Raw genomic sequence first — 16,434 nt, 5'->3', positions numbered from 1 at the left:
TATAATAACTTTGCATGAATAGTTGGCGGTGAAAAATACTTAACTTTTCGTGATATTTAAGCACTTCAATTTTAGGCAAATAAATATTTTATGTACATATGTTTATACATCCATATGAGGTTTGTATTTATTATGTAAATATTCTACACTCTTCAGGGGCCAAAGTTCGTTGCACTAGAACTGTATATTTTTAGAAAACTTTCGAAAGAAACGGCACAGACAAACTGGCTGCGTCTTGGGGATGCACTGCCACAAAAGCGTGTAGCAAAAAGCAGATGAGCAGAGCAAACAATTTTAAAGAGACAATAAGACTTGAATTTCGACTATGTGACGGAGAACAAAAGGCACAGGGTGAGTAAATTAGTATACAAGAAGAATGAAGTTAGAAAAAAAAGTGAACGAATTGTCCGCAAAAATAGAATGCAGTGGAAGTTGCTTGCGATTAAAAAGTTGGTTTTCATCTTGGACGAAAAAAGAATATTATTAGTATTTTTTTAGCTCTATGAGAACTAACGATATCGATAAATACGCTTGGACGGCTGAGAATGCCAAACTGTTTACATGTCATTTTGCAAGTCATCATGAATCGTTTAACGGCAGAACAACGCTTCGAAATTGTGGAAATTTACGGTGAAAAAAAAAAAAAAAAATCTGTTCGTGCAAGTTCATCGAGTGAGGTGTTGAAGAAAATGACGAAATTTCTATTTGTCATCAATCTCAACTTGTTGGCCTTTGTCCTTCGACTACGTGAAAACTTTTATCGAAGGTTCTTGGTTTACGTGCCTATAAAATACAGCTCGTCCAAGAATTGAATTTATTTTCATTTCATTTCATTTTTATTTATAATTCAGATTTACTAGAAAAAGTAGTCAAAAACTGAACCATGTAACTCGTAGCTGCGGCGGACATATTCCGGATATCATATTCAAAAAATAAATGTTATGAAATTATCTACTAGATTGCAATAAAAAACAGTTAATTTCAACAATATTTCTGTTTAGTTTATAAGTTCTCAAATTCTTAAAAAACACACGATGCTTTATTGAGTATACTCGATTTGGGCGTACTTAGTATTTAAAGAAAACGATTTTTTGGAAAAAAAGTTACTTTATAACATAAGCTGAATGTTTTTTAACTGGATTAATCATCTGGAGCGGGCAACCGCGGTAATAGCGCAGACACACCAAATTTAGCGAACTGCTCAACCATCTGTGCGATCCTTCTGGCAGAAAACTGTAAAACACAGATGGCGCTCCAAGCAGTAAGAAGGCGTTGTTCCTAAGTTTAGGACTGGTAGCGGCATTCTAATTACCTGTGAGAAATCAAATAGATTATTGTAACCAACGCAAGACAAATGTCTTGTCGAGGCCCTATAATCCCGAGAAGAGTGAACAAGCGGGAAAAAATCATCCGGAAGATCATCAACATATAACATACTAAAGCGAGAGTTTATCCATCCATAAGGGCATATACAACTGTTATTGTTTTCCATACAAAGTAAACACAGATACACAGAGGATTTTAAGTTTAAGAGATAAAAAAGGACAACCAACACGAACTAGATTAGAAAACGACTAATAATTGAGGTCGAAATATCGACAAATAAATAATGGCAATAATTTAATTTTTTGTTTATTGTTAAACCGGCCTTGATCTCACAAACGAAAAATGCGAAAATAAACAAACTATTTTTTTAAAAACCCTTTAACTGAGCTAGTTTATGTTTATTAACTATTTAAATTACAAAAATTCGCAAATATTATAAAAAAATATATTATAATACAAAGAAATATTCACAATCTAAAACTTAACATATAAATATTAATAAATTCTACTTTCATAAAAAAATAAAATGTTTAATTGTTCATCGTTTAAGGGGACTCCCCGGCGTCCTATAAATTTCAAAAAATCGATTTTTTTGTTTTTTCGATATTTCGAAAGTATAGTATCTTAAGAATATACTCTGAAATTTTCATGCCGAAATTTTCAATATTATCACTCCTTTGCCTCAAACTTTAAACTGATTTATCTCGAAACGTCTTTTTTCAGTCTGGTTTTGTTAAAAAATAAAAAAAAAAAACACTATTCAACCGCAAGCGTCTGAAATTGTAATATGTTGCTCACAACATTTACTATCGCCCGTACTAGAATCATATTATTATTTCAATAATTTATATATTTTTTTATTTAAAAACTGAAAAAAGCGATTTTAGAGCGTCAAATTCAAAACCGCGCCATAGCTGCAGCCTTACTGATTAATAATTCATTGCTTTTTGTGTTTCAGATAAATAGAAGAGCCAAAAGGGGCAACACTGTCCAAGTCCAATTTTGCGGGTTTGAGGGTCAACTTCAGCACCACTTTTTAAATTATTAAAATAAAAAACAAAAATTGTTTTCATTTTTGTATGTAAAAGAAGTTAAAAAAAAGCCTAAAAAATTTAAATATCGTTTTTCATTTTTTTATTAAAAAAAAAAAAAATTCGTGAAAATACCTTAAATTTTCGAGCTCTAGACCACCCTTTAAAAGCTGACCTAAAAACCCTAATCTATCGTCGCCATTTAAAAAAAAAAATAAGGTTGCTCATCGTCTAAAACCTAACTTGCAAACCACAATAACGCCTGCTAAAATCCTTATAAAAGCAACAACAACAAAATTCTAACCTTACAAACTAACCTATAATTCTTAGAAAAACAAAAACAAATGTGCAATGAAAATTTAAAATATTCTTTATCTAAAAACCCACAACAAATTTTAATAACAAAAACTTCCTTGTTACTATCTTTACTAATCTTAATAACTTCTGTTAAAAAAAAATTAAAAGAAAATAACATTAAAAATGTTTTTTCTTCACATTTTTACTAGTCTTAATAACTTCTGTTAAACAAAAAATTTCAAAAAATGAAAATCATTAAAAATATTCCTTCTTAATATTTTTACTAATCTTTATAACCTTCGCTAAAAAAAAAATTAAAAAAAAAAATTAAAATCATTAAAAATGTTTTTTGTTAATATTTTTTACTAATCTTAATAACTTGTGTTAAAAAAAAATTTTCAAAAAAATAATTAATATTTTTACTATTCTTAATAACTTCTGTTAAAAAAGAAATTCAAAACAAAAAAATATTAAAACTGTTTCTTATTAATATTTTTACTAATCTGAATAACTTTTGTTAAAAAAATTTTTTTAAATAAAAAACAATTTTCAAAGAAAAAAAATATTAAAAATGTTCTTCTTAATATTTTTCCTAATCTTAATAACTTCTGTTAAAAAAAAGTTTCCAAAAAAAAAACAACATTTAAAATGTTTCTTATTACATCAAGCCTTAAAAACAAACAAAAAGCATTAAAACTTTTCCTTGTTAATATTTTTACCAATTTTAATAACTTCTGTTTAAAAAAATTTCAAAAAAGCAAACGACAATAAAACTGTTTCTCATTAACATTTTTACTAATCTTAATAACTGCTGTTAAAAAAAATCAAATAAAAAAATTAAACAAAATAACATTAAAAATGTTCCTTCTTTATATTTTTACTAACCTTAATAACTTTTCTTAAAAAAAAACTCGATACAAAAAATAACTACACAAATACACAACTTTTACAAACTATGAAACATGAATTTTGAAGTTTTCAGTTGTAATTTTTATTTTTTAAACTTAATAAATTCCGGTGCGTTATCTTCTAATTTCCTATTATTATTTATTTATTTTTTTTTTAACCAAAATCTTCAAATAGTCAACATTTATAATTGGAATTATTTTGAACATGCAGTTGTTCGAAAAGTTTCGTTTAAGTTGAAAATCAATGTACACAAGGTGAAATTCTCGAATGAAAAGAATTTAAAATTTTCTTCTTCTTCCCGTTTCCTATTTAGTTCCTATTGCACTGCTCCGGTAATGAAGTGGTTTACGTGCGGCGTTTTGGCAGTAAGTTCCCGGAAGTTAGAAACATCAAAATTACACAAAAAACTCGCTAATAAAGGCACAAAAATCTCAGTTTCATGAGTTTCTAGTTTTTCATTTGCTATCTAGGAAATTAAATTACATAAATTTCACACTCTCCACTCACCTCTTCGCCATATTGCATAAAATTGAATTCGCCTGTCGCCTTTAGCAGATCCCTGGCCGATGGATAGCCGAGCTTACGAAAATTCAATGGTTCGCCTTCGATTTCCGGATACTCGCGTAATACTTCGCGCAACTTGCACGGCGGCTTACGTGACGTCACTAGGGCGCGCACTACATTCGCAATATACTTGAGACGTTGCTGTTTGCTGTTGTTACTTTCGTTATTGTCGTTGCCACCACCGGTGCCGCTGGTGTTATTAGTAGTGTTGCTTTTATTGTTACTGTTGTTATTATTGTTATTGTTGCCTTTGCTGGCTTTGTTCGTCGTATCGACATTAGAGGTTGAAACTTTTGCTGTTGTTTTGACTATATTATTGTTGTTATTCCTTGTAGGTGACGGTGCATTGTTTACAGTTTTTGTTCTTGTTGTCGTTTGCGAGGTTGCGACTGCTGCGGACATGTTGCCGTTCTTTGTTTATGAATCGCGAAGCGTTCAAAAGCGTTGCTGGACGCTGCCAAAAAATGCTGAAAAGCAAAAAAATAAATTCGATATTTTTAATTCATAAATAGATAGGTATGTATGTATGCATGTGTGTGTGAGGCAAATGTTAATTGATTGTAATTAAAATACATTTTTTTTTCATGGACTGTGGTGGTTTGCTAAAAATGCTAAGATAATATAAGCCGTCAGTGACGAGAGTGTAGAGATGAGTGTGAATTAAATGAAAATTTCGTTTGTGCCAGTTCTTCATTTCTTAGTAGGTATACAACACAATTAAGAGAAAAAATTAAAATACACGCATACAAAAAGATCACCTGGATGCCATAAAGACCCATTTTAATATTAAAAAAAAAGTACCCTTTTAGCAGTCATACCCTAACCTGCAGTTGAACTATCCCGAACTTCTGTGCAATCTCGTCCCACGAGACCATACCTAGACAGTCCGGACTCTCGAAAAAGAGGTTACACAGAAACTTCACGAGCACTTCTTGCAGTACTGGACGTACGCATAAGAAGAGCTTCTTATAGTGCGGTTAGACTTGGCAAGACAACTGATTTTCCGAATAATGGTGATATTAATTTTTTTTACTTTACAGCCTATTTACCGAAAAGTTTATTTAAGAAAGATATCTTCAACCTTTTTTTCAAAGAATTTCGATTGAATAGTCTTCAGAAAGAGAAACATTTAATTTAAGTTAATTTCAACTCACTAATCTTGCATTGGAAGTGTTCATTCCTCATGGAATAGTTGTCAAACGTGCGTTCAAAAATTACCCAGATTTATATACTACCAAGGGCGAGCATTTAAACAGCAACCGCCACTCTCCCACACAAAAAAATATCAATCAAATGTCATTAACGACACATTGATTTTTTGAGTCACGCTTTCAAAAATTTTTCACCGATATCGATCTGTGTACGTTCGAATCATTTCTTTCTATTTTTTTATTCTTGTAAGAATTGCGGCGGGTTAGTTGTGAGACGGTGAATAATCTTTTTTTTTTTTTCGTTTTGCAATAGATGAAAAGTAGCAAAATGCCAAACGTTAAGGAAGTTGAGATACGAGTCACCTTTCCGAAAAATAAACTTACTATCGGAACTTACTTTTCGAAATTCTCAAGTTTGGCCTTTGAAGCAAGCGGGCAGTTCACCAATTACCTAACGCTGGTATTTATGTAACGAGTAACTCGTGTTTTTTTTTCATCGTATGATTGGTCAAGCAAAACGCCCGATATTCTGCAAGTGCCGAAGTAGTTTCGTCAATGGATAGTAGCTATACTGGCCTTTCCCTTCACTACTGGAAGTAAGGCTTGATGAACAGAATTCGGTAGGCGTGGCTAACATTAGTTAATCAACGTTAATCGGCTCTCAGCGATTTTGAAGGAATCAGCTGATTCGCTGACGTAAAAGGGGATGCGACGGCGGTTTGTTTACGGCAAAACTAAGGCTGTGTTGATGATATAAGAAAAAGTCAACGCAGCCATTGGTCATTTTACTTAGTTGCCATCTGAGCAACGACTGATTGGGCGAGCGTAAGAATACTTGAGAAATGACTCCCACAATTTTGCTTCGTATGGCCAACCTTGTAATCTATCATCCTTGCAAGTAGGAAACTCGAAATAACTTCACTGTTCTGACTTGACTCATTCGTCGCTTGCTGCTTGACTCATTCGTCCGTGTTTACTGGAACCCAATTCGATGTGATTACACTAGTCTACAAGGAAAAGTATCCGAAATAATTTAAACTAATATCTGCTTCTCTGTCCATGCAAAATTCGGATTGATAACTAAAATTAATTTATTAGTTTGAGTTTTTACGATAATCGTATCTTTCGTGTTTAATGGAACTAGGCCGACAAAATTTAACCAACATTCAGACCCAGAAACCAGACTATATATTTCCGAAGGTTTATGATGCGCTGAATCCAAATCTGGCCTCAGAATTGCTCTATCAGCTCTGGTTTTCGAGATATCCTAACCTAAAAGTGCAAAAAATACAAAAAAAAACATGAAAATTTCAAAATGCGATATCTCTGCGAAAAAAATGATATTTGAGCAAACAAAACGCCATTTGAAAAAAGAAGGATTGTATTTAAAGATGCCATCCTTTAATTTTGGTGAAAGAAAACATCTGCAAGGCTACATAACCTCAAATATGGGCAAAAATGAGGTTTTTTGCACTTTTAGGTTAGGATATCTCGAAAACCAGAGCTGATAGAGCAATTCTGAGGCCAGATTTGGATTCAGCGCATCATAAACCTTCGGAAATATATAGTCTGGTTTCTGGGTCTGAATGTTGGTTAAATTTTGTCGGCCTGTGTTATTCGAAAAAAAATAATATAAAATAAAAATCACTAAAACGAACACGCACACATTTTATTAATTATTTCCTCGCTCCATTGAGCCACTTAAATATGTGCAAGTCGCATGGGCCACGATCTTGCAGTCTCTTTCACCTTATTTGCCACTTATTTGGCGTGAATCTTTTTTATGCTTTATTATTCTTTTTGCAAGCTTTAAAACCCAAAATCGATAAGCAAATGAAAAGTGATTCAAGGCTATTTGCTGAAAACAAGAAGGCTTCACAAGCGTCGAAGGCAGTCTAGCAAATACACCAGTGTAATCAGCACCTTGCAATGTAATAGGGCACGGCAAGAGCTAATGTTTAAAAGCAACCACCCAGCTTCGGTTTCTCCCACTCATCAGAGCAACGCAACACCAGTCACTGAAAACAATGCAATCGTTTCAGCTTAATAGCGGGGAAAAAAGAAGCATGAAAAAGAAAAACAAGTAATCGTAAAAAGATACGAATAACCTCATAAAAAACAACTTTAAATAACTACACTTTTATGTGTGAATATAAATACAAGGTGGCACAAAATTAATCATCCAACTTGTTTTATTTTTGAATAACTTTTTACTACAGGGTCCGGCACTCGAAGTGTAACCAATTAAAAATTTCATAAATTTAGTTTGGAGAATTACTTTTATTAAATTCAAAGTAAAAAATGTGTGAAAATAATACAAAATTAAGAATCTATTTACTTTTGCTCGATATGACTACCTTGAGCCTTGACTATGGCCTTGAGAAGGTCCAGAAATGAATCACAAGCTGCCGAATGTGACATGCAGGTATTTTGGCCCACTCGCGGACAATGGCTCTTTTCAACTCCTCGAGTCTGGTAAACCGTTTAGATCGGACCTTGCTCTCAAAATGGCCCAACGAGAACGGAGATCCATTAGATTCGCGTCTGGTGAATTTGAGAGCCATTGTGTGGACGTTATGAAGTCCGGAACATGGTTTTTTAGCCATTCTTGGTTCACTCACGCTTTGAGAAACGGTGTTGAGTTCTATTGAAACGTCCATGGTCTACCACCGAAATGTTTGTCTGCGCACGGCTTCCAAGCAATCTCCAGAATACTTTCCCGATAATATTTCGCATTTACCTTGACGCCAGGCACGATTAGAGAGCGCCCATCTGCGGTTGCGGCGGCCCAAACCATTACCTGTGGCGGGTGTTGCCTGCTGGTATGAACGGTCGGTCAAATAAACCCTATCGTTTTGGGAGTTTACGAATTGCTCAATTTGAAAAATTTCTCATCAGAAAACACAATGTTCGGAAAATTGACCGCTTTCGGCCAAGCGAAGCAACTGCTTCGCTCTCTCAAGTTTGATTTGTTGCGCCTTTTGGATCTTATAAGGCTTGACTTTTAGATCATTTTTCAGTATGAGGCGGATGCTACAGTCAGATATTTTCAGTTCTTTCGCCATTTGATGGGCTCTTCATCGGGGGTCGGGGATTTCGCTCAAGTCGCTTCTTCACTTTTTGAACCATTTCATGTGACGTTGCAGTCTTTTGATGACCACCTCCATGGCGTATCATTGTAACGAGTAATAGTGCGATACACAAAGTCTTTATTTACTTTAAGGTGCTCGAGCTGACGAACAATCGCTGGTTGTGGTTTTCCAGCCAAATATAATGCAATCACACTCTTATGTTTGAAATCCATTACTGATTTTTTTTTTCGCGTTTACTTTCGGCAAAATGCTTTCGTGCGCTTGTAAACAATACTCTGGACTGTCATTTAGCCAACTAACAGACAACTGATGCCCGTGCATTAGCTGCGCGAGAGGTCTGAAGTTGGTTACACTTCGAGTGCCGGATCCTGTAATAAGATTTCAGAAGATGATTTATCTTTTCTCATGCAAGCTAATACAAATTAAAGTAAAGTTTAATTATTATTAGTTTTTCCATTCTAACGCATCGAAGACCTCTCGCCTTTTCACAATTTCAAAAAACGGCAGATCAACAACTGACATACGCAACCGAATATCTCAGGGACGCGTTGCATTTGGCATGATAGACAAGGTATGTAGATCACCCACATCTCCAGACACACAAAAAAAATATTTGATCCAACGTGAAGTCGGTAGTTCTGTATGGATGTGCAACATGGAACTTAACAACAAGCGTATCACAATCATTGCAATCCTCCCTAAACTGTTGCCTACGAAAGATAATGACTTGCCTTCGCTTATGTCTTAAAAACACGATCGTCTCTCCTACAGCATAAACATAAATCACCCGGCTCATGTTTGGTTTGACATGAAATAGTGCGGAAAGTTTATTTTTGACTTAAGAGAAATATGCTGTGGAAGATTTAAGAACCTTTCGGTCACGGCGAATATAGCAGATGAAGGGTGTTTGACCGAGCCCCTCCTCCTATTTGTGGAGCGACCATTTAAGCCGTTTTTAATGGGGAGCTTTTTCAAAGTAGAAATACACTCGGAGGTTTGCCATTGCCTGCCGAGGGGCGAACTCTAAACAAACTTTTTCTTTATTCTCGAGTCACGCACCAACCCATTCGGATACGGCGGCCGATATATATGTATCTATATGAATATATCTATGAATGTAATAATGACGAAAACCGGAAATGTACAGCATAAAGAGATTATGGTACTAAAAAGCACTTGAAAAAAGACGAATGATAAGGCGAGGATGGAGGTGTTTGTCAACAAATTAAACAAATTGCAAATCCAATACTCTAATAGAAATTTAGTAAGCGCGCCCTTCATGCCAGATAAGCGATATCGATTTATGACCAACACATACATATATACATATATAGAATACCAGAGTAATGTGTGCACAAATACATAAGAGTGCATACGTCATATTTCAACAGCCTTGACAATTAGAAAAAGCGAAATTCGCAAAGCAAGTCCAACCACTTAATGGGCAAAAATAGTTGAGAAAAGGCGATACAAAAACTAAACAAATGGAGGAGTGAAAAAAAAAATTGAATTTTAAGGAAAAAAGTGCTAAACAACCACCGGTCACAAGTTATGTGAAAAGAATGGAAATCTAAAAAAAGAAACTAGGGAAGATTTGTGTTTAGCGAATGTATGCATGTAGTAGATTGCTGATAGCGCATGAGAAAATTTTAATAGTAAGGGAAATATTTACATATTTTTTACTAATAAAACAACTACGTAACAAAGAGTGAGCAACGCCCAAGCTGCAGTGACTGCTATATAGCAAAAGCGGGTGTATGCGCAATGGGCTTGGCTCCTTTTAGGCAGTAACGCTTAGTCATGTGCGGTTTATTTTCGAAAGAACCGCAAATAACTGATGAATTGAAAATGGCCTAAATGAGATTGGAAACACACAAAGGTGTTGTATATACTAATTTAAACACAGCGCAAATATGAAGCAATTAACTGTTGTTGGGTGGGTAGTCGAGCCATGAACCACCGCACTTGTCGCGCTTACACAAATCGTGCCGAACGAGTGAATAGCGTTTCCAGTTCATTTCTTCTTTGCACAAAATCGACAAGATACCCGCATGAAGGCGATACGTGACGCTTAAATACCTACTCGTACATACATATCTTTATGTAGGTAGGTAATGCGTTTTGTTTTTGTTTTTATTTCATATTATTTCACTTATTGCTATCGCTTTATATGGTTGGTAAATACGCGCCAATGCAAATGGAATGTAGGAGATTGCAAATAATTTGCAAAAACTTTGCCATAAAACGCGATTGCTCAAGTGCTACATACCTACATTTGTATGTAGGTACGCGTATTCAAATAGAAACTTGCGAAGTTCGCATGCGGTATAGCAAGAAGCAAGCGTTCGAACGACAATGTGAAGAGGGAGGGGGAAAATAAAAGAGAGCGCAGCAAAAATTGGCACAATGATCGCGGCAGCACGATCGCGACAAAGTAAAGATGGCAAGCAAAAACGCAAATGAGGCGAGCAGAAAAATATTTGTTGAGAAAATTAAAAGTTGAGATGTGGAAAAGAGCACAGAAAACGGCGACAATGTAATGCAAGAAACTATAGAAGTAAGCAAAGAAATTTATGTGATGTTTTCCTGAAATGATTTACAGCATAAAAGGGTAACTGCGGTGCAATAAAGATTGGCTTAAAAGCTTTCGCGCATTAGAGGGCAAACCAAAACTAGGCGTTTGCGTTATGCATTGACGCCCAAGTTGATTCTAACTTACAACCTAAGGTACATCTCATAACTCAGCTGATGATTTTTTATTCCAAACACAACAATAGTGAGATTTTATCCTATTTAATCCTCTAGGGGTTATATGCAGTTAGAATTTTCAAAAAATAGATTTTTTTCTTAATGTGCAAATATTTAAGAATACACAGAAAATTTTATATCGTTCCGGTTGATATTTTCGAAATTACACGCAAATTTGAAAAGGCGTTTCATAGTGCTTGCTGCCGGAGCGGCAGTGCGTTTTTCTCAAAATGGTGTTTTCAAAGTCGGTGACCAACATTACTCGCAAATAGCTGAATCGATTAGTCTCAAATTTTAACACGAGCTTCTTAAATATATTTTTTAGTAATTGATCGAAGATTTTTTCTCCCCGATATATATATTTTTTAATAACCAATTTAAGGTCGAAATTTTGGTCAAAAATCGATTTTTGTTTTTTTTTGAGAAACCCCTATTTTGTCAAAAAAATTTAGTTTGCTTATTTATTATTATTTAAAAGTTTTCTCAGAAAAAATTCTGCAAAATTCGCTTTTTCGGCCTTCTAACTGTATATAACCGCTTAAGCGACGGCCACCGTAGCCGAATGAGTTGGCGCGTGACTTCCATTCGGAATTCGGAGTACATAGTTTCGAATCTCCAAAATGAAGAAGAAGTTTTTTCTAATAGCGGTCGACCTTCGGCCTGTAATGGCAAACCTCTGAATGTATTTCTGCCATGAAAAAGCTCCTCATAACAAAATATCTGTCCCCATTTGTGGAACAACATCAAGACGCAAACGCAAGACGGCCAAACACCCAAAAAGGGTGTAAGCGCCAATTATATACATACATATATACAGTGGCTCAATAAAGAACTCGGACATACTTGGCATGCAGATTCAAATTCGAAATTTTTCGAAGAAATGCAAGTTAAATATTTTTATATCTTTCTATTGGGTATTCATTAAATGGGATTTTAAAAAAAGTAATAATAATTTACAAATCCATTACATCCTTGTTATAAAAAATGTATCATGCAGCATTCGCTAAATTAGTGTCAAAAAAGAAGTCGGACATCTGACATTATTGCGATTGTTTGGCACTTTAAAACGGGGAATCTCACAATTAATTTGCTCTCGGTAGAGCAGTGCAAAGAAAGAGCCCAATGTATTAAACATAAAATAAAATTTCAGCCGTGTTTTGTTGAATGTCCAAACAAACATATAAGTGGACAAAGCACAATGGCAGTCTGAAATTTAATTATTAGTCATCAAAGAAAGGGCAAAACAGTTCGGGAAATCGGAGAAATAGTGGATAGATCCCGAACGGCTGTGTACAACGTGATGAGATGTTTCAAAGAAACCAAATCCGTGCAAAATAAGAAGAAATCGGGACGACCATAACAGTTTTCGGATGCATATGAAAGGTGACTAGTGCAACAAATTAAGAAACATCCAAATTTGAGCGTTCCTAAACTCGCAATAGAAGTCGCCCAAAACCTTAATATTAACTGAAACCCCAAAAGTATACGTATAGTGTTGCGAAAGAATAATTTAAAAAATAATTGAAGAGTTGCACGAAAAAAACCTTTCATCAACGAGATTAACCGACGCAAGAGTATGCAATTTGCAAAGCGTGATGGGAATACGGATTTCGACTTCTTCTGGAGGCACCTTTTATTTCCAGATAAAAGCAAGATTAACATATTTATGTCAGACGGACAATCATATTTGTGGAGAAGAGCTAATGAAGAGTTGCTAATAAAAAAGCTTACGTCCGACAGTTATGGTAAACATGGGGGTGGGTAGATCCTTTAATAGACAAGAAGCTGGTCGAATCTATGCCAAGAAGACTGAATGCTGTGATAAAAAATAAATGCTTGCCGGCTAATTATCAATTATATTGTTTTTTAATTATTATTATTTGTCTAACTCTACTTTATATAAAAGTCTGAGTTCTGTTTTGTCATGTATTTTGCTAAGTTTTTATGTTTGTATTTTCTATGTACGAATACGTTGAAGTTTGTTTATGTTTTTTGTAGTTTCGAAAAATACGCTTGAAGAACGTAAATGAATGTGACCCATAAACGCATTAGATTTGCATTTTAATATATATTTTTCAATTTAAAACCATATCACTTGGGTGTCTGGGTTCTTTATTGAGCCACTGTACATATGTAAGTTATTAAGCGTGATTCTTTGTTTGAGGCAGTTGTCAGAATAAAAAGCAAACAGAAAAAATATGTACAGATGTTTAGTGCGGATACACAAAGGTGTAGGGTATAGGTATTTCTTTTTAGACACTATCGTGTAACGTTTGGGGCTGATCTCATTGGATAATTATTTGTTTTATTGGAATAAAAAGAAATATAACAGTTAAAAGCTAAAAAGCCATGGTACAATAGGAATTCGCCCCATTTAAATATTACACCGTTATTAGTGCATTGAAGCACAAACAGTAAAATTTGAAGACTTTGTTCTACTGATATTTTCCTTGTTGCCAAATAAACATGCACGCTTTTTACATTGCTCTCATGTTTCGTACCCATTTGTTGTGCAAACACTGACGCTCGACAAGAAATGGCAGTGAAATTTCAGTGCGAAACTCTTGGCAATTTGTTTTTATTTTCTACTAGCAATAGAGAATATCACAAAACGTTGCGCTTTGCAGTGCCTTTGCTCATTCAGCGCATGAACTCATTTTCAATTAATTGAAAATTTTCATTTTCATTTGTTTGTTTGGCGTTTGTTATTTATTTTTATTCTACATATTTTTTTGTGCAACTCATCATCGGCCAAGGTCATGCAAAGAATTATTTTTTTTTTTCTTAGCAATGCTCATTTTTTTAATTGCTCCAAAAAGTGTGCAGACTGCAGTCAAACATATTACTAATGTTAATAAATTTCTTCTTTTTATTTCTTTTATTTAGACGCATTTTTATTTGCTTGCTGAAAAAGAAAAACCTAAATTGTTGCGAATGACGTAAAATTTGCGTTTGTTTGCTAATTTTATGCTTCGTGATTTCTTGCTATGTTTTTTTTTGATGCCTTGACATTTGTGTAGTCTGAAATAAGGAAAATATTACATTTTATCAAACTTTATTTTATATAAATACTAGCTGACCCGGCGAACTTTGTTCCGCCCTAGAGGCAATAACAAAGCAGATTTTTGATTTTATTAAGTTAGTTTTTTTATTATATTATCGCTCACTCAACCATTCATTATTTTTGTAGTTATTAATGATGTTTGGGAATACTTTATTGATAAGTTCGTCTTTCAATGAGAAAATGAAATCAATCCGCTCGATTCGTCGACAGGTACTCGACCATTACCGATAGTCATTAAGTAATGCAACTCTCATTTTTGTTGTCAGCTGAAGTTTCTTCACATAGCGCCATAGATTCGATGATTTCGTCAGCAGCCGTTGATCTTGGAATTACTGGCAGACAGTAAAATCATTGCGCCTCCAAGAAAGTCAATAATGGCAATTTCATTCCTCCACTAAGAAAGCACACTCCGGGCGTTTCTCCGAAAAACTTCAATGCGCCACAATACTCGCAAACAACGTGCATTGGCCCAATGCAAACGCTAGGATGCAAGCAGTAATGAGTGTTGCAATCATATCGAAACGCTGCTCGATTCAAATCAGCAGTTGACAATTCTCTTCTTGTGCGTCGAAAATGATCTACTTGTTGATATCTGTTATTCGCTCGACGATTTCGCATTACCAACCGAGCCGTTTCACGGGCTGCCTCGCTTTGCTCTTGTGATTGAGAAGCACGAAGTCGAGCCATTCTGACAAAATTTATATTATCAAATTTTCTACTTAACCATAGACAGAATGACGTTTAGCTCTCATTTGCGTTTTGGTGTTCCATATTAGATGCGTTTTTGTTATACCACATTTTAAAGTGACTTCACGGAAACGCGTTCGAATGGGATAAAAAATATCCTATGTCCGTCTCCTGGTTCTAAGCAACCTCTCCACCAATTTTCAGCCAAATCGGTTCAGCCGTTCTCGAGTTAGGTATAAATAGTGTAACTAACATGACTTTCTTTTATTTATACAGATTAAATGTACGAATTGTTAGCCATAAATGAATGTATTCTAAATACTATTCCGTCCGACCTTGGCCATGTTAATTCAATTAGTTATGCAAAATCATAAACTAACAATTTTCAAAGAAATTTGTATATACGTATGTATATGTATGTATGAGTGTTTCCTCATTTAACGAAAAACAAATCGAAAAGTATTAACAAATGCATGATCGCACATTTGTTATTGCCAACAAATCATGCCAAATAGCTGAGCAAAGTAATATTTCCACACAACCTCAAGGAGTTCAATATGGCGGCAGCAAAGGCACGCCACAGCTGACTGCTTTGCGAATTTTGTTTTGTTTACATTTTTTATGCAGGCATTCAGATATATTTATCAAATGTATGTATATATAAATTCATGTATATGCCGAGCGCGTGCACTTCAATACGGATCCGTAATTTGTATTCTCATTTCGTTCCTTGGCTCTCCATGATAGCGAAAAGAGCCAGCGATTGCTCGATTTGCTTTAGCAATTTTTTCGTGAGGCTTTTGTGCTTTAAAAATGCAGCGACTCGCTTTCGATTCGCTGTCAGTCAATCTTCTGCCAATTAATTTATCAGTATAAATACATACATACATACATATATGTACACCTTGATGTTTTATGCACTTGACTTCGCAATCGTAAATGTTTATCTGCACTTGTGTATAATTGAGCAGCACATTTATGGAAGTAGCTCAAAGGAAGAGATAAATAAATGAAATTCCAACAGAACTGCAAGTTGGGAGTAAAAACACAAATAAGCCTCAACATTGAAGTTCACCATTTTATATGAATTTTACGCGGATAAGTTAAGTCGTTTCAGGATTAACTAATGTTAGTATGACCGCGCTCAAATTTCCCGCTCTGAATGTTAGTCACGGAGGCACAAATAGTAATGGGATAGCGCGAGCATGGATAGTTAAATTGGTTGGATATTTTCTTTCCCCACATCTACACCTTTCATAAATTATGTTCAAAGAACTCTATTAAAACAGAAACGTCAGGGGAGGCAGCGAATTTCACTGTTAAAACAAATCTGTCTTACCAAATTTCCTGTTATCACTGCCTTAACATCAGCTATCACCTCGTAGTTTGCCAACGCAATTTTCATTTTACCGGACCGTTTAGATGCGCGAATACAGGGCACTGATTTACTTGATGCCATTTTGATAATGAAATGTTAAGACCCGAAGGTGCCAACTTGAGAAAACGTGACAAGGTCAAAACAGAAATGTGACAGATGTTAAAACACATTTGTTTGAAAGAGGAGA

At 34.8% G+C, this 16,434-nt stretch overlaps 1 protein-coding gene across 3 annotated transcripts in view; it reads right to left on the bottom strand.

The window, feature by feature from the left end:
- Positions 1-16,434, bottom strand: part of LOC129245699 (uncharacterized) — a 73,546-nt gene that overhangs the window by 22,178 nt on the left and 34,934 nt on the right. For all 3 annotated transcript variants that reach the window (XM_054884041.1, XM_054884039.1, XM_054884040.1), the window contains one exon: positions 4,071-4,594. In XM_054884041.1, the coding sequence (XP_054740016.1) occupies positions 4,071-4,529 (459 nt within the window). In that variant the 5' untranslated portion in view covers positions 4,530-4,594. The remainder of the gene's footprint in view (positions 1-4,070; positions 4,595-16,434) is intronic.

Source organism: Anastrepha obliqua, chromosome 4, assembly GCF_027943255.1.
Source record: "Anastrepha obliqua isolate idAnaObli1 chromosome 4, idAnaObli1_1.0, whole genome shotgun sequence".
In the NCBI taxonomy this organism is placed as follows: Eukaryota; Metazoa; Arthropoda; class Insecta; order Diptera; family Tephritidae; genus Anastrepha; species Anastrepha obliqua.
This window is presented reverse-complemented; position numbering and strand designations above follow the sequence as displayed.